Source organism: Castor canadensis, chromosome 6 (genome assembly GCF_047511655.1).
Source record: "Castor canadensis chromosome 6, mCasCan1.hap1v2, whole genome shotgun sequence".
In the NCBI taxonomy this organism is placed as follows: Eukaryota; Metazoa; Chordata; class Mammalia; order Rodentia; family Castoridae; genus Castor; species Castor canadensis.
Genome location: NC_133391.1, coordinates 124,214,537 through 124,237,287, shown reverse-complemented (window position 1 = coordinate 124,237,287; position 22,751 = coordinate 124,214,537). Strand labels below are relative to the sequence as shown.

Here is a 22,751-nt window from a genome sequence, read left to right as displayed (position 1 = left end):
AGCACTCTTTAAAACTATAGAATAAAGAAGAAGACAAAAAAAATTTTTCTAGCTCATGTTCTCCACTCAAATTCTGGAATAATTTGGTCATTTGTTACTTCTTGCCCACAAACAACATGGGAGCCTGCCACATACCTTTAATCTCAGCATGTGGAAGGTGGGGGCAGGAGGATCATGAGTTCAGCTAGCTCGGGCTACATAGCAAGTTCAAAGCCAATCTGAGCTACATAGCAAGACCTGTCTCAAAAAAACCAAGTGTGGAGATGCAGTACTTGCATAACACACAGAAGGCCCAAAAAAGGGGCATGGGAGCCAAATAAGAACTCAAAGCAATGTTCCTTTAAGAACAGTACAATAGTGTATTTTATTGCTGTTTACCAAATTGGATAGACATTTAACGTGTTTCTGTTTTTCCATTTATTTGAATATTGCTACATAAACCATTTTCTGTGCTTCCAGATTATTTTTCTAGAATGTATTCCCAGGATTAGAACTACTGAATTAGAGGGAATGATCATCTTAAGGTTTCTGATGCATGTCAACAGCTTTCTATTATTTCCATTAACCCATCTTCCAGCAGCTAATGGGTCATCCATTTCACTTTTCCAATACTGATATTTTTACATTTTGGAAATTTGTAAGAATTAGGAATGTTATTGATTTTTAGTGTTTTGTTTTTTTATTCCACATGCCTTAGTAAATTGCCATTGAAAACTTAACTATTAATAAACAAACTTACAGTCCCAGAATCAGAAAATGAACTCTCTCTAAGGGGAAATGTCAGTGCAGAGCCCAACAGGGCAATGTCAAGATTTATTAATAAAACTGTTGTAGCTTGAAGACAGTTTTGTTATTTTTCCCTCAAAAAAATCAAACAATTATCTAAGTGTTTTACATACAAGTGGATCATTTATTTTCTACCAAATTCCAGTGCTTGCTTTAAAATTATATTTATCTTTATCAGAAAACTTACCAGTCTAATTGTTATTTCAGACCCTTGCACTGCTGAACCAGTTTAAATCTAAACTCACTCAAGCAATTGCTGAAACTCCTGAGAATGACGTTTCTGAAACAGAAGTAGAAGATGATGAAGGATGGTAAGGGCTTTGATTTATTTGTATTAACTATGAACAAACAGGCTCAGAATAGAGAACTTTGGGGATCTTTCTACTACATCATTCTTTCTTTTTCAAATCTTGCTGTCATCATTACAGAGCCTCAGCATGCTTTTCCTTCATTTCAATTCAGTATAAAGCAATAATAAATGAACACAAGCACCCAATAAATGCCAGCATTGTGCTAGCCAGTGGAAAATGCACAAGAAATATTTGACACTATCCTTGACCTACATAACTTCTAAAATTGTGAAAAAGATAAGACTCATAGGAAACAACCTTCAAAGACAATAAATCAATATTGTTTTACGCTTTCCCACAAACTGTTTCCTGCTAACTTCCTCTTCACATTTATGACCTACAGGTTCCTAGCAACATGCACAAAGTTGATTTCATTTTATCTTTGGATATTTTTCAGCTTTTAAAGACACTGATAAGAAATAAATTAATGATATGTATGTGTCCTGTGCTTAGAACTTTATCCTATGCTGACAAAAAAAATAAGAATAAGAACCGTGTTCTCCCTTATCACACCCTTTGTCCCCAAGCTGACTTCATATGCAGTATATTAGGCCTCCCCACACCTAACTGCCTCCACCTCCCACAACACTCTGGCTCAGACACAGTGAGGCAGATGAGCCAATGCAACAACCCCCACACATGACTCACCCCCTGGAGCCTCTGAGCCATCCCATGTGCCATTACCCTAACCCAGAATCATGGCCTCGCACTCCCTGCCAAGCAGCATCTCCCCCATTTCAAAACTGTTCAGCATTCCCATCCTCCAGAAAACCAGTCAGCAAGATTTGTTGAGTACTCACAAATCTAGAGGGTGGAGGAAGGAGGGCAGGGACACACATTTAAAAAGGCATAAGAACACTTATTAAGAAAACATTTAAACAAGTAAGACTCTGCAACTGTTTATAACCTTAACCAGAAAGACTGAGGGGGTGATGACTTGAATGGAATGAAGCCTACCTATCCAAGCACCCTAAAAGCACATTCTTCTTGATTAATTTATAATTTCCGTATGATCTAGGTTATGATGCCAGTTTTTATAAAATCCATAATCTCTTGTGACAGGTTTCTATTACTTATATATTTGTTTATACTTAAGTTCAAAGTTACTTGAAGGCAGAAGCTGGTTCCTCCCATAGTTCTGTGCCAAAGGCAGAGGCTCAATAAGTATTGATTGACCCATAGAGATAAATGTACTGCATAGAAGAACTTTCTGTTTTTATATTACTGGACAGGTTTAGTTTTATTTTGGATTCTTTGAATGTCTCAAAATATCTTTCAAATGTTTTGGGATCAGCCACCACACAAAAAATGTTTTGCCAAGTCCTCTTCCCCTTATTTTTTAATCCATATGCACTTTTTAAGGAAATATGACCCATGTGTTTCTGATTCATTTACACTTAACTCATCAAGATGGTGTTTTGTAAGAGCAGTTTGATGCCCAATAAGTTTTTTTAACCTTTTTATAAGCCATTTAAGCCCTTTTTTATTGAACAGGAAAGTCACCAACAAATTTAAACCCCAGAAGTTTCATTTGAAACTCATAACCCATAGGACTCAAATTTACTTTCTACTTGGCAAGACCTTTTTCTTCCTAAAGTTCTTCCTAGTCCCTTGGTTCAGTGTTCTCTCATTTTGAATTCCTCATTGTCTTCAGATATCAGTTACGTGTTTTTAACAATATCTTTCTAGTTTTTGATGGGATTTGACCATACAGTCACATTCTGTCTACCATCCTCATTAGAAAGTTAAACAAGTGGAAAAATTTCACCAATAGGGAGAAAAAAGAATCACTAGTCAATGATGTTGGTTAATTCTCCGTGTGAAGAAAAAAAAATATGGTAAAGAAGGGAGAGATAGAGTTAAAAGAACCATCAGCATGTTCATTTCTACCTTCAATAGTAGTCTCCTGAACAGAAAATAAGGTGTGTATTCTGTGCACTTCCAGAGTATTTTTGGTGTTTGTTTTCTCTAGCATCTAATAATACTTTTAGTGTTTAAGGCACTATGCAGAATCATACAGAATACTTAGGGTTCTTATGTAGGCCTTTTTATTGCATTATAGACAATTGAGTTTTTGTAACCTTATATGCAGCAGCAGCATTTCTGTTTACAAATAAGCCAGTTTCACTTTATTAAGTCTATAGTGATTTAGATACTCTCATAAAAGTATATTCTACCTAGGAAAGGAGTCTCATATTTAAAATGGCTTATAGCAAATATTATGAGTGCATGGCATGTGCATGTGTGTTATGCATAAATTACATGGTTCTCAGACTGTTTTGTAGGTCATGGTTGCCGCTTTTCTAAGAAGTAAAAGTCAGCCAGTGTGTTGTACTACACTGTCAGGGTCTGTTATCTGAGGTAAAATGACTGCTTCTAAGACATTTTTATGTGTTTGCATGAGTGGCCACACATTGAGGGATCATTTTCATTTTCTGTCAAGATAGAAACCATTACCAATTTGTTATGTTTTCTTTTGCTTGGCAAACTATTCTATTTGCATTTTTGGCTGAGCTGCTGTATTGGCATAGTATACAACAGACATTTGGGTACCATTCAGCAGCATTCTACTTTTTATGCAAAAAAAAAAAAAAAGGTGGGAGGGAAGAAGAAAAAATGAAATATGATTCTATTGTAAACAGTATGTATGGTGTTTGATAATTATTCCCAGATTTCAGCGTCTATCAAGACATTTAAACAAATGTTATTAGTAGACTAAGCAGAAATGCATGATAGAAATTTTTCAGTCAGATTTACTGGGATTCTTCCGTTAGTCAGATACACACCATTAGTATTTGGTGTAGTATTGGTAGCAATGGCACCAGATTCTAGTTTAGCAGGTAAAATAATCTCTTTGCCACTGTATTCCTTAATCCCACAACATCAGACTCAGACAGTGCAGGATGTTTCTTCAAGCATTGATTTCATAAAACAGATTAGACACATGTCAGGAGTCATCAGCCAAAGGATTCATATGACCATGTGGATGAAGTCCATATGCCAGTTTGGGTTTGGTTAGATAAAGCTTGATTAACTCTCAAAAAAGTTTTGAGAGCACTATGACTAAATAAGACAGTAGAGAGACTATAAAAAAGAAAGCCACCTGCTCCTTCCACAAAAAATTAAATCTGTGAGAGCAAACTGAAATCTTGTGAATATTAGCTGTTCTTAAACAGTTCAACTGAAAATGTCTTTCCAGATTGTTGACTCTTAAGATTGTCTTAAAACTTTACACCTGTACATGATAAAAAATGCTATAATGGTCTGTCTCCCTTCTCTCTCTTCATCTCTATTCCCTCTACAACTGTCTGTCTTCTCTCTCTTCATCTCTTTCCCCTCCATCATTTTCCTCCATTATACATACACTATTATAAAAATTTGAAAAACCCTAACATCGCATGGTTGCCTCAAGTAAATATTTTAATGATCATAACATAAGTAAAAGCTGTTCCCTATTGAAAAATCAGACTAAAAGACCCCTTTTAAAGAATACATAAAAATCACCTGTGATCTCAAACTCAAATACTTAATTTGTACATATTAATGTATACATTAATACAACATATGAAAGTATATGTCTATATTATTAATTTATACCCTTCTACATGTCTATGCACATGTGTATTTTGGGGAGAAATAGTACCCCAATATTTGTTTTTCCCCTCAGCAGTATATAATAGCTACTTCTGCTTGTCACAGGTAATTTTATGTTATGACTTTAATATTTTGTATTATATAATATTCCATTATATGATTAATCACAGGTTTTCTTTACTGCGTTCTTGTGTATTTAGGCTCTTTCCACTTTTTAATATTACAAACAATGCTGTAAAGAACATACTTTTTTTTTAAATAACCCTTTTTTTTTAAGTTAACATGTGCATTACAGGACACAAACACACGAAGCAAAGAACAAAATCATCCGTAGCCACAAGCAGCACAGATGGAATGTCCTAGATCCTGCATGTACACTCAACAATCCATTTTAGGTAACTGAGATCGTGTGGTCTGTGTCATGCTTTTCCACACATTGTGAATACTCACCAACTCAAAATCCCAAAACTACATGAATATTTTGATAGCCAAGAATACACTACACCAACTCAGTCTGAAGAACATACTTTTATCTATGTTACTGCTCATTTTCTCAAGATAAATTTCTAAAACTGGAATTGCTTAGTCAGTGAGTATACATGTTAGACTTCTCCTAAATATTTTCAAATAGCCCTCCCCAAATGTCATTCCAAGTTATACTCCCAAGCAAATATCATTTAAGATACTTTTCAGTTAGAATCTCAAAAATTAAGATTCTTTGCAGTGCTTACCAAGAGTAACATTTTAGAAGAAATGCTTTGCCTTTTAAAAAAAAAAAATTTAATACATACACAGCCTGGTTTGCTTCTGTTTTTAATAAAACTGCAAATTTCAACATAGCGCCTCTTCACAGAAGCCTCATCTATATGTTCTTATTCTTGGTCCTGAAAAATTCCTCCTAAGATAATCCTATGGGTTAGAACTTTATGGGTGGGGGGTGGGGGGTGGTTGTTTTAGTACTGTGCCCTATCTTCTGTTAAAAATCCATTTTTCTGCTAGAAATGGGAGTTTTGAGAACAACTGCTTGGCTTGAAGAACTTTTAAAGCCTTCCTCTGGAGTTAGCACAGTGTATAAGTAATGAGTTGTCTGACTATCCAGTGAAATTTTAATACTGAAGATATTTTTTAAAAAGAAAGAAAGATTGTTAAACCCACTTTTTAACCCACCTAATCAGGCTTCATTATAAGATAACATTTTAGGGGGAACTTGGGGCCTTGCACTTGTCTACCACTTGAGCCATACCTCCAGCCCTTTTTGCTTTAAGTTATTTTTCCTAATCTTATCTCCCTGGGAATTTATCTCAGTAGTTGACTCTGAATTGTTCTTAGTGAAAGGAATGAATTTGTTGGGGAAAGGACTTGCCTTGATAGCCCCACAGGTTGAAGAACAGTACCTTAGGAGCATGCTCAAGTCACAAAAGGTGACCACCAAACTATTTGCATGAGACAAGAGACAGAGGGGGCCAACAAGTATTGAAAGGTGCAAAGGGGAATGGACATATCCCCAGCACCTTTCACAACCTTTAGTGAAGTTGTGCTTAAGTGGGTGGTGTTTGCTTGGACTCCCCAGAGAACCGAGATTTAAAGTCTTTTCCCATAGTGTACACCCAAGAAAACTAGAGTGCAAGAGCAACAAAGCTCCTGAACATCATAGGACATGCTGGCAATTAGAAGAATTCTCTGCATTTCTGTGGGCTGTGGAGAGGTACAGAGGCCCCGAGTAGAGAGAGAGTTCATAATAGAACAATACCTGAAGCCGTAAATCAAACTAATAAAAGGTATTTGGCTCAGCTAATTTGAGCAAAACAATATTGGTAGTTCATGGAAAAGAGAATGTATTTTTTGCTACAAAAGCTTGTTACTAAATAAACTCTAAAGAAGTTGATCTTTTATTCCCTAGTTATAAAGTACTCCTCCTTGTTCTTGCCAAAACTAGGAAACCCCTTTACATGAGAATTTCAACTAAGTGATCAGCTGCAAAACAAATACTCATTTATCAGCTTTTGGGGAGTAAGTTTTTTCAGTAGTTTCTATAATTATGTTTCATATAGCTTTTATCAGAACTCTAAGAGTTTCTACTCATTTAAATGCCTTTTTAATTCCAAAATTCTCTAATTTGCAGCCTGTAGGTAAATTTTACTGCCTGTTCCTTACATTCACATAATAGGCCTTTTGTACTCATTAAACTGCCCATACACTTCTTATCCTTACTTATCAGCTAATGCTAGATAATATGCCTATTTTCTTTTTTTTTTAATTTTTATTGTTTTATTATTCATATGTGCATAAAATGCTTGGGTCGTTTCTTCCCCCTGCCCCCACCACCTCCTTTACCACCCACTCTGCACCCCCCTCCCCCCAACCCCCTCAGTACCCGGCAGAAACTATTTTGCCCTTATCTCTAATTTTGTTGAAGAGAGAGTATAAGCAATAATAGGAAGGGACAAGGGTTTTTGCTAGTTGAGGTAAGGATAGCTATACAGGAAGTTGACTCACATTAACTTCCTGTGTATGTGAGTTATCTCCTAGGTTAATTCTTCTTGATCTAATCTTTTCTCTAGTTCCTGGTCCCCTTCTCCTATTGGCCTCAGTTGCTTTTAAGGTATCTGCTTTAGTTTCTCTGCATTGAGGGCAACAAATGCTAACTAATTTTTTAGGTGTCTTACCTATCCTCACACCTCCCTTGTGTGCTCTCGCTTTTATCATGTGCTCAAAGTCCAATCCCCTTGTTGTGTTTGCCCTTGATCTAATGTCCACATATGAGGGAGAACATACGATTTTTGGTCTTTTGGGCCGGGCTAACCTCACTCAGAATGATGTTCTCCAATTCCATCCATTTACCTGCAAATGATAACATTTCATTCTTCTTCATGGCTGCATAGAATTCCATTGTGTATAGATACCACATTTTCTTGATCCATTCGTCAGTAGTGGGGCATCTTGGCTGTTTCCATAACTTGGCTATTGTGAATAGTGCTGCAATAAGCATGGGAGCACAGGTGCCTCTGGAGTAACCTGTGTCACAGTCTTTTGGGTATATCCCCAAGAGTGGTATTGCTGGATCAAATGGTAGATCAATGTTTAGCTTTTTAAGTAGCCTCCAAATTTTTTTCCAGAGTGGTTGTACTAGTTTACATTCCCACCAACAGTGTAAGAGGGTTCCTTTTTCCCCGCATCCTCACCAACACATGTTGGTTATGGCGTTGCTGATGATGGCTGTTCTAACAGGGGTGAGGTGGAATCTTACTGTGGTATTAATTTGCGTTTCCGTTATTGCTAGAAAGGATCAGTTACTTTACCATGGTTGTTATAGATAGCAACAAAACCAGTGAAAAATGCAAGTTACTTCAGTTCTGAGTGTTGCTCAGAGGTAGAGGGCTTGCCTAGGCATGCCCAAGGCTCTGGGTTGGATCCCCAGCACCACCAAAAAAAAAAAAATGATACCATGCTACACAAGCAACCAAGAAACTATCAAGTGTTCTGACACTTTCACCATGTATGAAAATTAAATAATATTTAAGGCAAGATAGAAAACCCCAGATTCCACATGAAGTTTAGTGAAAGAAAGATGCATAATATCTACATAGTTTTCTGTACTTCCTGAAACATAATTTTAAGTAATGTGTCAGTTTACTTTATAGTTATTAAATGAAATTAATATTAATTATCATGCTATTGTTTCCAAATACCATAATTTGTATTTATAATACATGCTTGGTATATAAAACATTTTAAGAGGGGAAGGAAAGAAAATATCAGTAATAATTTCCTATCCAACAGATAAACATTACTGTTTTCATTTGTCCTCTCTGACCTTTATGGATAGATGCTCTTCCCAGTAAAGGAATTGTATCATGCCTCTTTTCTTCTTTTCCCTCTTTTCCATATACTATCAATATTTTTCACATCATTAAATATTTTTTAATAACATCTCATTTGATGACGATATAATATTCTGAGGATGCAGCATAATTTAATGTATCCTTATTTTGAAAAATTCATCTCATTTTTAATTAGAAACCTTTGATCATTCATTAAAATAGTATTTAAATGTGTAAATTCACTGTTAATTCCTTAGGCTAATGAATAATGTAGGCTTTTTTTAGAAAAAGCATTCTTTTTATATATTCATTTATTCACATGTGTATACATTGTTTGGGTCATTTCTCCACCCTGCCCCCGTGCCCCACCCTGCCCTCCCCCCTCAGTTCCAGGCAGGTCCTTTTCTGCCTTTATCACTAATTTTGTTGAAGAAAAGACACAAGCATAATAAGGAAGACAAAGCATTTTTGCTAGTTGAGTTAAGGATAGCTATACAGAGAGATTCCTAACATTGCTTTTGTGTACCCAGGTGTTACAACCCAAGTTGATTCTTCTCTAACTGATCTTTACACTGATTCCTGATCCTCTTCTCATGTTGACCTCTGTCACTTTAAGGTTTCTGTATTAGTTCCTCTGGAGTGGGGACATCAAATGCTTTCATGTTTTGGGTTTCCTATCTATTCCCATACTCCCATATGTGCTCTCCCCTTGTCATGTGATACAAGTCCAACCACATTGCTGCATTTGCCCCAGATCTAAAGTCCGCATATGAGGGAGAACATGATTTTTGGACTTCTGAGCCTGGCTGACCTCGCTCAGAATGATGTTCTCCAGTTCCATCCATTTACCTGCACATGATAAGATTTCATTCTTCTTCATGGCTGAGTACAATTCCATTGTGTACAAGTACCACATTTTCTCGATCCACTCATCAATAGTGGGACATCTTGGTAGTTTCCATAACTTGGCTATTATGAATAGCGCTGCAATAAACATGGGTGTGCAGGTGCCTCTGGAGTAACCTGTGTGCATTCCTTTGGGTATATCCCCAGGAGTGGGATTGCTGGATCATATGGCAGATCTATGTTTAGGTTTTTAAGAAGTCTCCAAATTTTTTTTCCAGAGTGGTTGCACCAGCTTGCATTCCCACCAGCAGTGGATTAGGGTTCCTTTTTCCCCACATCCTCACCAACACATGTTGGTGGTGGTGTTTTTGATGATGGCTATTCTAACAGGGGTGAGGTGGAATCTTAGTGAGGTTTTGATTTGCATTTCTTCTATGGCTAGAGATGGTGAGCATTTTTTCATGTGTTTTTTGGCCATTTGAATTTCTTCTTTTGAGAAAGTTCTGTTTAGTTCAGTTGGCCATTTCTTAATTGATTCATTGATTTGGGGATAGTTTAGTTTCTTAAGTTTCCTATATATTCTGGTTATTAGTCCCTTGCCTGAGGTATAGCTGGCAAATATTTTCTCCCGCTCTGTGGTTCTCTTCAGTTTAGAGACCATTTCTTTTGTTGTGCAGAAGCTTTTTAATTTTATGAAGTCCCATTTATTCATCTTTTCTCTTAGCTGCTGGGCTGCTGGGGTTCTACTGAGGAAGTCTTTGCCTATACCTATTAGTTCCAGAGTGTTTCCTGCTCCTTCCTGTAGTAACTTCAGAGTTTCAGGTCTGATATTTAGGTCCTTGATCCATTTTGAGTTGATACTAATACAGGGTGATAGACATGGATCTAGTTTCAGTTTCTTGCAGATGGATAACCACTTTGCCCAGCAACATTTGTTGAAGAGGCTGTCTTTTCTCCATCATATATTTTTGGCACCTTTGTCAAAAATGAGGTGGGTATAGTTGTGTGGATTCATATCTGGGTCCTGTCTTCTGTTTTACTGGTCTTCATGTCTGTTTTTGTGCCAGTACCATGCTGTTTTTATTGCTATTGCTTTGTAATATAGTTTGAAGTCAGGTATTGTGATACCTTCAGCATTGCTCTTTTTGCTGAGTATTGCCTTGGCTATTCATGGTCTCTTGTATTTCCAAATGAACTTTAGGGTAGATTTTTCAATCACTGTGATGAAAGTCATTGGGATTTTGATGGGAATTGCATTAAACATGTAGATTGCTTTCGGTAGTATAGCCATTTTTACTATGTTGATTCTACCAATCCATGAGCACGGGAGATCTTTCCGTCTTCTGTAGTCTTCCGCAATCTCTTTCTTCAGGAGTTTGTAATTCTCCTTGTAGAAGTCATTCACATCCTTTGTTAAATTTACTCCTAGGTATTTGATTTTTTTTTGAGGCTATTGTGAATGGAATTGTTTCCATATATTCTTTCTCAATTTGTTCATTGTTGGTGTATAGAAAAGCTAATGATTTTTGTAAGTTGATTTTGTATCCTGCCACCTTACTATAGCTGTTTATGGTGTCTAAGAGTTTTTGGGTAGAGTTTTTTGGGTCTTTAAGGTACAGGATCATATCATCTGCAAATAAGGATATTTTGACAGTTTCTTTACCTATTTGCATTCCTTTTATTTCTTGTTCTTGCCTAATTGCTCTGGCTAGAAATTCCAGTACTATGTTGAATAGGAGTGAGGATAGTGGGCACCCTTGTCTCATTCCTGATTTTAGGGGGAATGGTTTCAGTTTTTCACCATTAAGTATGATGTTGGCTATAGGTTTATCATATATAGCCTTTGCAATGTTGAGGTACATTCCTTCTATTCCTAGTTTTCTTAGAGCTTTTATCATGAAGTGGTGCTGGGTCTTGTCGAAGGCTTTTAGAAAAAGCATTTTTAATTGAGGTATAATTTACAAATGAGACAACACTCGGTTGTTATATGTTCACTTTAATAAATTTTGACAACTGTGAACTCCATGTAGACGAGTGAGTACAAGATACAGAACATTTGCATCATCCCAGAGTTCTTTCAAGCCCCTTTCCAGCTACTAGTGCCCTTCCCACCACTTTCTGATTTCTGTCAGCTCAAGTGTGTCTTTGATAATATTTTTACTAGATCACATTCCAGAAAGTTGAATCATTTATACCTACACCACCAATGTATGAATTTGCTGGTTTCTTCTTACCCTAGATATTACATAAGTATTGTGTGTATTATATCATAAATTTCAGAAACAGGTTTATTAATCTTTGCCAACATCTATTTTGTATTTATTTGTGTTTCTTGGCTTACTGGTAAAGTTGAACTTTTCAACATATTAGCCTTTTCAGTTGTATCTCATTGTGATGGTGGTTGTTAATTATCTAGTCTATTATGTTTATGTATTACTGGTCAATTTACAAAAGTTGTCAAATATTAAGGATATTATTTTTACTTTAAAATATTTCTTCCAATTTGTCATTACCTTACAATTTGCTTATGAAGCTTTTTGTTTTGTTTAGAACATGAAGCTTAAAATATTTGCAGTGTCAAATCTGCATGTTTTCTGCTTTGTGTTATTCTTAAGGGCTTCATAATCCCAAGATTATACAAATATAGTTATACCTTTCTCTAGTATTTTATGGTTTTATTTTGATTTTTAATTTACATCAAAAGCCCACCTGGAATTGATTTGGCATATTAGGTCAGTGTTATAACTTTTTTTTCTAAATTGCATACCACCATAACTAAATAATCCTGTTTCTCCCATTGATATTAAACATGCCTTTGTTCATAGAGAGAGGTCTTATGTATATTTTTGGATCTGTTTCATTATTTTATGTTGATTTGGAGGAAGGGGATATATCCCTACACCAATACCCCACTGTTTAATTATTGTAGCAGTATAATACTGTTTTAGTACATGGTAAGACAAGTTGGACCTTTATTGTTCTACATTTACACTTTTAGTTTCAAAGCTTAAGAGAGTGGATAATGTGCTACATTTTTATTTTCTTTTAGTTATCCACACCTGGAGAAAGCTTAGACAATAGACTGTGGAATCAATAAAAAGGCCCCATTATTTAACAGGTGGCCGCTACCTGAATTGCAACCCTGGTGCCAAGAAGGAAATAATTAGTTTTTAGACAAACCCTTCAAAGTAATGGAAAAGATCACATATGGAAAATAAGTAGCCTAAGGAATAAAAAAGAATGAAATCTAACATGTTTGATTGCCATTTGTGGTACAGGCATATAAATGTTTTTATGAGAAGTTTGATCAGAAGTTTTTCCATCTTTCTGGTACACTGACCAAAAGCACAAAGGATTAACAAAATCTCAAAGTAGGCACCATCTCAATCCCTTCTATGTTGCCTGATATGAAATCCCCAGGACACATTTAGGATGGCCACATATAAATGCAAGCCATAAAATCCTCTTCCAAAGACATTTATTAATCTTTCAGCTGCCTGCCATTTTGAATTAGTACTATCCCTTTTCCTCTCTGTTTTTTGTTTTTGTTCGTTTTTTGTTTTCTTTGTGTGGTGCTGAGGATTGAATTCAAGTGCCCTACCATATGAGCCACACCCCCAGTCCTCTCTGGTATTAATAAAGATAAGCAAGCCAGATGTTCCTTGTATGCAGGTAATTCATTTGACCATGATAAATAAACTGCTGCATTTGAGCTGGGTTTTTTTAAATATAAATAAAACTTAAAGTAAGACGCTAACTTCTACTAAACACAAAGCACCAATCCCTTTTAAACCTACAAGCTAAGTGTTCTTGCTACATCAGTCTTATAAGGGAATGATCTGAGGCACAGAAACATTAATGTGGTCAATATCTCATATCTAGGAAGTGGCAGAACTTAGAAACAGCCAGTCATATCATACATGCCTCAATAGTTTGATTTTATTCATTTCCAAAGACGTTCTCTCTCGTGTTTGTGATTTTTTTTTATTGCTTATATGTAATATCACATTTTCTGCTACTAAAAAAAAGCACTACTAGTTTATATGATAAAACTAATGCGTCACTATTTCTAAGTAGAATGTCATCAGAGGTTTTCCCACTCATGCTACAATTCCACTGAGCTATTTTTAATATGCTTAATATTTTCTGATACAGCAGTTATTGTTGCTGTTGTTTTAAATTATAGTAATAAACCCAAATAAGTGAGTTCAAGACTTTAGTAATTCTTGAAGCAAAATATTATCTAGCCCCTTGTCCTCTATTATTTGAAGACTTGAAATTTAGAAAGTTATTTCAAAAGTCATTGACTTGAACAAGAAATTCCTGTCACATTTATCTGTAATTTTTCATGGAATACAAATAGTAGGAGGTCATTAACATAGGATTTAGAGTCATACCTTACCTTAAAATCACAGCTTGGAAAACTTACTAGCTGTATGATCTTGAGAAAATTACTTTTCTGTCCCTGTTTCTCAAAGCAGAAACTGAGGATAATAATAGCACCTTTGGGGAAGGTCAGTTTGTGGGTTAAATGAGATACTATTTTAAAAGGATTTGGCAGGGTGTCTAGAATAATCAGTAGATGCTTTGTCATTCTCATCTTTAATGTGTCACTGTTATTTTTAAGAATTAACTACTGTCAGTAGATCTCTCATGACAATAATTGGAATTCATATATATATATATATATATACACACACACACACACACACATACCATTTCTATAATATTTGACTGTTTGTATGACCTTTTCTTACTTAACCTTTAATCATTTGCTGCAGTGGTTGGTTATAGTGTTAGGTTAGTTTCTATAATTCTTAATATTCTGAGATAAGACAAATTTGAGGTTTACTTTTTTTGCGGGGTGGATAGTAATTGCCTCATTAATGAAATATTGGCTTTTTTCCCTGAAGTTGATACTAAAATAACTGTGGGAGTTAGAGGAAGCATGTATGGAGGAACATCCATTGTAGATACAATTTAAATATAAAGCAGAAGTATATCATCACTTTGGAGCGCACAGAATTAAATGCTTAGTGTAATGTAAATGTTATTATTCCATTCCTCTCCCTTAGCCAACTTCTAAGGTAGTGATAAAATGAAGCAGAAGGAATATGATTATAGACCAGGTTCCCTGGTTAGTGTTCATGTTATACAGGTCTATAAATAATCCTGCAAAAGACCAATGTGGTTCTTTATAAATAGGTCCTCGTCAGAGTCGCTGACCCTGGAATGGTGATTATTTTAATTCTAAGCTCTCTGGCCAATTCTTGAAGTCACCTCTTTTTCTGCTTTTTTCTTTTGGATAAAGAAAGCTCTTCTGTATTAACTCTTTTCTTTGTTCACAGATCTGATTTGAGAAAGACAGGCAGTCAGCCATGCACTTCAGCTGCTTACCAGGCCTTTTTGATTGGGCTTCATCTTCCCTATCTGGGGCCATTAGGCCACTGGACATGGGTTACATGTTACTGACTGAGCAGTGGGTTAAACCCCAGGGCAGGTAGAAGAACACATATTACAGATTTATTCTGGAAAGCCTCTTAAATCTTTCCACCTGTGTCCTGCTGAGTGTTAAGCATGTTAGATAGGCAAGAAAGCCAGGAAAACTGCATTCCCCAGTTGCTAGAGATATTTTGAAAATTACATCTTTCATATTTAGTCCCACAATACTTACTATTTATTAAAGACACTCTATAATGTAATTTTTTAACTAAGGGAAACAAAAGACATTTTTAGAGTTGGCTTTTCAAAACTCTAAACTGAGGAGGGCAATATTAACATTCCTTAAAAATTCAGAATAAAGGAGATTTTTTTTTTCCCATGTTGCTGGTAAACAGTAAAAGAAAATCCACTGGTTTTCATTTTTGTTTTTGGTTGTTTTTGTTTTCTTTTTTCCCGAAAGTCTGTGTCTATTTTCCTCTTTGCTTGGTTTTCCAAATGTTCTGTTTTCCTATACTTATTTTTGTTGCTCAAGTATTTTAAAATCTTGTTCCTGTTTTTCTCCTGCTGTCAATTTTTACATCTCTCTTGTTTTGTTCTTTCTACTTGTTTCATACCATTTCTGTCTGCATTTTTCTCTCCTTTCTTTAAGTTACTAAGTCTTCTTACATCTTTACTTTTCTTCCTGATTTCTTTTCTCTTTTTCGGTCTCTTCAGTTTTTCAGTCTTCTCTGTCCTGTGCCACCCTGTTCTGCTAGACACGAATAATGCCAGTGACCACATTTTCCAGGATTCTTTTTTACATACTTGCATCTGTCAAACCATTTATAATTTGCCTATCTGTCCTTGTCCCTGCATATGAGTTACTGCCATGTCTTTTATCTACTTCATGTTGAAAAAAGATTTGCACTTCCTTTTACATATGTGCTGGTACTTAAACCATTTAATTTCTTAATTGCTAAAGAAACTTTAAATATTTGTAGAAAGAGAACCCTAAGTCACTTGTAACCAGTGATGGAAAATTTCTTAAGGTTTTTTACCAAAAAATTAATTATGATAGTTAAAATATTTTTTAAATTCCTGTTTTTTAAACTTCCCAGTCAATGGCATTAGTAGGCCTGACCAAAGTACAATGTAAGTTGATGAGAAATGTTTGCAAAAGTAAAGTTTTGAAGGCATGATGTCTAATACTCACTTTCACTAGCCATGTAAAGTGAATAGGGTACACCTTACCATCCCCCTCATCACAGGTGAGGAAACAGAAGCCTCAGGAGCAATATGACTTTCCTATAGTCTCAGTTAGTGACTGAACTATAACTCAAACTCAGGTTTGACTTTAGTCCACAAAGTTTTCCAAAGAAAAGTATTGCAGAAATTCAAAGGTAAGAGCAGGTCCTGAGGTCCAGGGCAGTCAGAAAAGATTTTTAGGAAGAAATGGGAGTTAAACTGGACTTTGAAAGGACCAAAAACATATACAGTGAGAAAGAGGTGGTAGAACATTCCAGAGAAGTGACAAGGACAAAAGTATGCTGCACCCCATCTCTGATACAGAACAGTATGGTCCTTTCAAAGAATAAGACATGGGCAACACGTGAAAATTGTTTTGTCTTGCTAAATGTTTTATTTAAAACCAAAACACTGTTTTTGCTTTTCAAGTACAAGTGTCTTTTCAAGCCATCCACCCAAAAAACTTAAACCAGATCATTTAAGTTTGTGATCCATAGTTCCATAGAATGACAAACTTAAATAATAACCAGGAGCTATTTAGTTAGGTTTCTTAAGAATTCTAACTTAATAAAGAAATGAGAAGCTGTCAACACACTACACATATATGAGTTTGCCAGTCCACAAAGGGGAAGGTTGTCTGAGGACAATACATGCATTTCTCCCACACCTCAGAGCTAAACAAATAAAAGGTAAATGTTAATCTTTAAACTGTTTAACTGGCCCATTTGAGAAAAGTAAGTGCTGGACTTTCGTAGCACAAGTGTAGTGTTGGTGGAAAAGGTTAGTACTAACCTTTTCTGTTCTTGTGGAATTTGAAAGGTGTTACCTGCCTGCAAAACCAGGGGTTTGTAAAAATAACTACTAAATAATTTGGAATTATTTATTAATGCTATCAGATAGAAACATGAACAAAACCAGGATTCTAGCCAAAGGTCTTGGAGGTGACTGCTTTCCCAGCAACATTTATTTATTTGCAAGCATTTACTGAGGGCTTTCTTGCCCATGGTGCTGACCAGTGCTGTTTCAAAGGCCAATTAGAGCCTCCATCCTTCAGTACATACAGGCTAGTGAGAGCCACAATGGCTACATTGCAGTCTGAGGAAGGCTAAACTAAAGCCATGGACAGGGTTCCACGGCTAACGAGAGAAAGAAGTGTATGGGGTAGAGGGAGGTAGAAGAGTGCAGGGTTTCTTCAGGAAACTGCAAAGAATTTGGAATGTCTGGAGCATAAGATGTGATGAGGAATCGAGTATAGGAGCCTGATGAGGGGAGCAAATGCCAGGTTATAGAAACCACAGAAGAAATTTGGGTTTCCTTATGTAGACAGTGAACTGAAGGATTTAAACCAAAAGGATTTTCACAGCTAGATTTACTACATTTTTGAAACATATATATAGCAGAAAGACCTGGAGATCAGCACTGACCACAAGGCAATCCTTAGTAATTTGATGCCTACGAGTAGCTTACCAGACACCCACCCTCACAGGGACAGGCCCTGGGCCCTTGGACCTCTAGCTGAATGGCGTCTTACCTGGCATCCTCATTTTAGGAAGAACAAGGGAAAAGTGAGACTGAGATTCCTAAAAGCAATGATTTAAGCCAATAAGATAAAAATTTATAGTGGAATTTAATACTTTTTTTTTTTAAGTAAGCTTTTTCCCAAATTTGTGCCACATTGCTCAAGACATTTTCAGAACTTCTCTTTTGAAATTGCTTTAAAAAGCAGCCTGGGAGCCACACAAGTAATCATTCTTGTTTTTAAATTTTTGTGCTCCAGAATAAGCAATGCCAAACCTAACTTTTATCTCCCTTACTAGACCTAGCACTGAATTAACTTCCAATTTATTCCCAAAATTAAATCCATCTTCACAGAGTGAAAGTTGGTTACCTCTAAAGACATTCATGAAAGTACCTGATCAATAGCTTATCAGTTCCTCCACCTTCACTCTTGGAAATTGCCTGTCAAACAGGGTTGGTGGCCTGGAGTGCAGTTCAGTGTGATATAGAATGCTTGCCCAGCATGTTCGAGGCCCTGGGTTCAGTCCCCAACAAGGCAAAAAGGAAAGGAATGGGGATTATTGTAATCTCTTACCTGCCTACCCCTCCAACTCATTTGTATGTTGCCAGATGACATGGGAAGCTTTTCATAGGGCACTGTGTCAATGGATGCTCTGATTATTGTCTCTCACTTTGCAGGCAATTCCAAACTGTGTGTTTGCCATTTTGTGGTGTCTGTTTGTGTGTTCTCCCTAGTAGACAGTTTACTTCAGGAGAGTGGGGTCTGGGTCATATTTGGCTTTATGTCACCACTGCCTAGCACTGGCTTCACACATAAAAAGCCCACAGATGTTTGTTGAGTGAATAGAGTCTAGCTCATTGCTTTATATTCAAACCATATATAAGAAAAGAAACGCACCCTTGAGATTATTTAGTTTGAATAATGGATTCAGTAGCCACTTAAGTTTCTTCAAGTATGTGAGTAGTTTCTTTAGGAACCAGCTATTCTCCATCTATAAAGGGCAAGAACAAATGGTAATTAAATCAATCAGTCTGAAAGGGTAAAGATTCTTTTTTTATGCTTTTTAATTAAGCAAATATTAATTGTACGAAGGAGCCTCACTGTAATATTTCTATACATGCATGCAATACACATTTCATCTATACTCTTTCTTATCCCTCCTAAAGTTCTTAAACTTTAGTTCTGTGGTCTTTACTTTGCATTTTAAAATAACAAGGAAAAAATTTTAATTACTGATGCTGGGACTCCATCCCAGGACAATTAAATCAGTACCTGTGGAGGTGGAAGCCTGGCATCAATGGTTTTTAATACTACTCAGGTGATTTCAACATGCAGCTGGCATCTGATGCAAGGGTTCAAGAACTACACTTTGAGAAACTTTTCTCGTTAGTTCTGCATTAGGTGCTATAGGAGATGAAAAGGAACATGAGGCATTCTCCCACTGCGGTCTATCAAGGAATAAAAACTTGCAATCACTGATATGAGTGCAGTGCAGAAGCAACTCTCAGTGTGTACTAAACTGTGAGAAGTCATGAAAAAATGGACTTGAAGCTTTCTGCAGTCTGCTAGACCTTTTAGGGAGTTTATCATTAAAATAAAGTCAGCCTCTACCCACAAAAGGAAGTCAAGTGTTAGCTTAGTAAACCTTCTAGCAATAGGTTTGGCCTGTACTAAAATGTCTAAAAGCTTCATTCCCATCATAAATCACCATGCCTGGCCCTAGGCACACTGCTACAAACAAGATGCAAACTGTCTCAAACAACCGACAGTCTGTCCACAATTCAGTAAACAGGCAATTACAAAAGAGTGAGAGTTGATGACAGAAACAAAATGAGGTTGGTGCGCTAGGAAGTTATTAGTTTATTACACAATTTGAAGTATCAGACTGAAGAATTTCTGTCTAATATAATAGCTAGTCATTCCTGACCAAAGAAATTCTATAAAAGAAATATATAAGCAAGATTATTTTGGAATCTATAAAAGATTTTGAGGAGGAAGAAGCAGTAAAGAGGTAGAACAATTAGAACACCTACAACATTCTAAAATAAAGATCATAAATAAATGTTTCTTTCCCCAAAAAAAGTTTTTAAATTTGAATGACTTAGAAATGAGAAAGGAGCTGGGTGCTGGTGGCTCACACCTGTAATCCTAGCTACTCAGGAGGCAGAAATCTGGAGGATCACAGTTTGAGGCTGGCCCAGGTAAATAGTACACAAGACCCTTTCCCGAAAACTCCCATCACAAAACAGGGCTGGTGGAGTGGCTCAAGTGATAGAGCACCTGCCTAGCAAGTGTAGGCCTGAGTTCAAACCCCAGTACTGAAAAAAAAAAAAAAGATAAGGGCTGTGGGATACAATTCCCTCTGAACAAGAGCTGTTTACATTATATCGAGCATAAATAATTTAAATGTATTTCAGTCGGAAATGAACTACTAATTTTGGTGTTCTGTACTGGGTACTTACTGTGTATTGAGGATCTGACCCTCTTACATTCCGCATTGGTATTAAATACGGTCATTGATTCCTCTATCCCACAATATTGTGGGGGCTTTAAAAACTGGATATGGGTTTAGTGAGGAAGAATTACTTGTTTACTTTTGTTTATAATTTTGCACAGTCCCATATAAAAAATTCTAACACAAGCTCTGTAAATAGTATGCCTCCATATTCCTGTCACACACTAAAGTCAATGTTATTATTTGAGAATTTGAGCTTATGTTAAAAATTTTTATTAGTTAGAATTCAAGTTTTGTCTTTGCCTTCAAGTGAACAAGTTCTGAAATTTTCACATGTAAAAGATTAGTGTGTAATTAATTCCAAAAGAATTCATTGCTCTTATTGGGACATAGAAGAATGTAAAGTACCCGTCCTGTACTCGAACAAGTCTGTGTTGTCAGTCTGCATGCATATCCTCATAGGAGACGGCGACGTGCGGGCATGCTTGCAATTCATGTCGTCTGTGATTTATAGAGGTACATAGGTCAGGAGTTTATTATGATGAAAATCATAATAACTGTTTTGTTTTCCTTTTTAAAATGAAGTGACCAAAGCATGTTGAAAGATACATGGGTGAAGCATTTTGATTATGCTTTTATTTCTATTAAAAATTAAATATTATTGCAGAGCAACCAGCCATGCTAAGTGTTACATATTAAATCTGAAGCAGTTTGTAAGCCGATAGCCCCTTCTTTCTGCTGGGTTTGGGTTTGTTATTAATCAAAATGTTAGACTTGTTTAGTGCAGTGGTGCATGAAACAAACAGTTGAAACAGACAGCTCCTCTAATTTACAGCTTTCTGTTTTTTCAAATTTGTAAGAAAATCTGTTTCTTTTTGTAGACTTTGTGCTATTGTTCACGTGTCTAGATTTCATTTCTTATACCAAAGCCAACTAAATCCAATAGCTGCAAGATTATCTCGTGGCACAGAAAAGAGGAAGGTGCCCTTTTATGTTTTTAATTGACAAAGTCTGGTAAAGTCATTTTTTAAATATGGACAGTTTTTATAAGAAATGGATATTACAAAAAATCACCTGTATTGTGGAGCTAAGAATGGGATCATTTTTAAAATAGGTATTAATAGCTTAAGGTGCCTAAGGGGAGAGTAAATATCCTATAGGAGTATTAAATAGAATTACTTTAAAGGATATGTGACTCCAGCTACTTCCTGTTACTGACTTAGCTATCAACAAAACCGCTAAGCCCTTGGGAAGCTGCTAAGAGCTTACTGAAATGCAGTGCATGGGCCTGGACTTCTCTAATTTGTGGCAATGAACCTTTAACAGGACAGTCTTGCCACTCCTCTGAACTTGTTTCCCTTCAGTTGTAACACACCTAGAATTTCTAGAGTGGACTTTGTGAAGAACACCATATAGAATGTAAGAAGAAATGAAGAAAAGACCAGCTCTCAATACCTGAAATAAAACACTGAAGTATTACCTAAGTAGTAATAAGCTCTGCTTTTAGGCACAGTCTCTCCATGCAGACATTTGCAGACTGCAAATCTTTTTTTTTTAATTTTTATTTTATTCATATGTGCATACAATGTTTAGGTCATTTCTCTTCCCCACCCCGCCCTTACCCCTCACTACCCAGCAGAAACTATTTTGCCCTTATCTCTAATTTTGTTGAAGAGAGAGTATAAGCATAGAGTTTTGAGGGTCAGGAATTGTTTAGGGGATGATATTAGTCTCAGAAGCACACTTGTTCAAATATTACTATTGCTAATTGGCTAGCTTTCAGAAGCCTGTCACATGGTGAATATGCCATCTGACTGGCAACTTTCAAAAGCCATGAAGCTGTTGGTGCTTACTTGACTTTCAGGGTGTATGTACTGAAGTGAATTGCCATTGATCATTTAAACCTAGGGGAGTCATTATTAATTGATTATATTCAGTTTAATTGTGTTTCCAACTGGTCCAGTGGTTGGTTGTTACCATGGCTGTAGAAGAATCAAACTCTAGGAGTTAGAAATTGCTTTAGTCTCAGAAGCTACCAACTTGACGCTGTAGGAAATTGAAAGCACAAGAAGATTGGGAAAGCCATCTAAATATGCAATGGTTATATGATGCATTTTCTAAGTGGAAGTGTTTACTAAGACAACAGAAGTATAAAAGGTCAGCAGTTGTCACATGTGACATGGCATGTTCATGTATTGAGATGAGTTATGAAATTTGATACAACTAAAGTATTATTAATAAAAAGTATAGTAATGGCCTCATTTAGTAAATTGGACTCGTAAGTCATCCAAGTATCACTGGTACGCATAAGCTGTCTCGACTGGAAGAGAAAGGGGTGGAGAGAGTACCTGTGTTTCAACTTGTCAGCCCTAGTGAGCAGCAGCTACTGAACCCTTAGAAATGGCACTATCACTAACATCATAACATTTTATTTCCCTCCCAAAATCTTTTTAGGATTCTTCAAAATTGGGTATATTCATAGTTTTCCCATACAAATAAATGTCACTCATCATTTGTGCTACCAGGAAAAAAAGAGGGGCCAGATCTCAGCCAGCACCTACTGCCCAAATCTCTGCTTTATAAAGGGTGAAAGAAATTAGTTTGAGTTTCATCTGAAAATTGCAATGGGCATATGCAAAGTATTAACCCTACAGACAGTTTAGCCTTACCTGCTGTGATTAAGAAAAGTACATGTAAGATACACCTATTTAAAA

At 36.2% G+C, this 22,751-nt stretch overlaps 1 protein-coding gene and 1 long non-coding RNA gene across 3 annotated transcripts in view; one reads left to right on the top strand and one right to left on the bottom strand.

Annotated features, from left to right (window-relative positions):
• The window catches only part of LOC141424194 (uncharacterized), a 58,098-nt gene that overhangs the window by 18,727 nt on the left and 16,620 nt on the right, over positions 1–22,751 (bottom strand). The gene's annotated exons all lie outside the window — the stretch shown is intronic.
• The window catches only part of Cwc27 (CWC27 spliceosome associated cyclophilin), a 203,475-nt gene that overhangs the window by 179,262 nt on the left and 1,462 nt on the right, over positions 1–22,751 (top strand). For both annotated transcript variants that reach the window (XM_074077406.1, XM_020160397.2), the window contains exon 13: positions 994–1,097. In XM_074077406.1, coding sequence (XP_073933507.1) covers positions 994–1,097 — 104 coding nt within the window. The remainder of the gene's footprint in view (positions 1–993; positions 1,098–22,751) is intronic.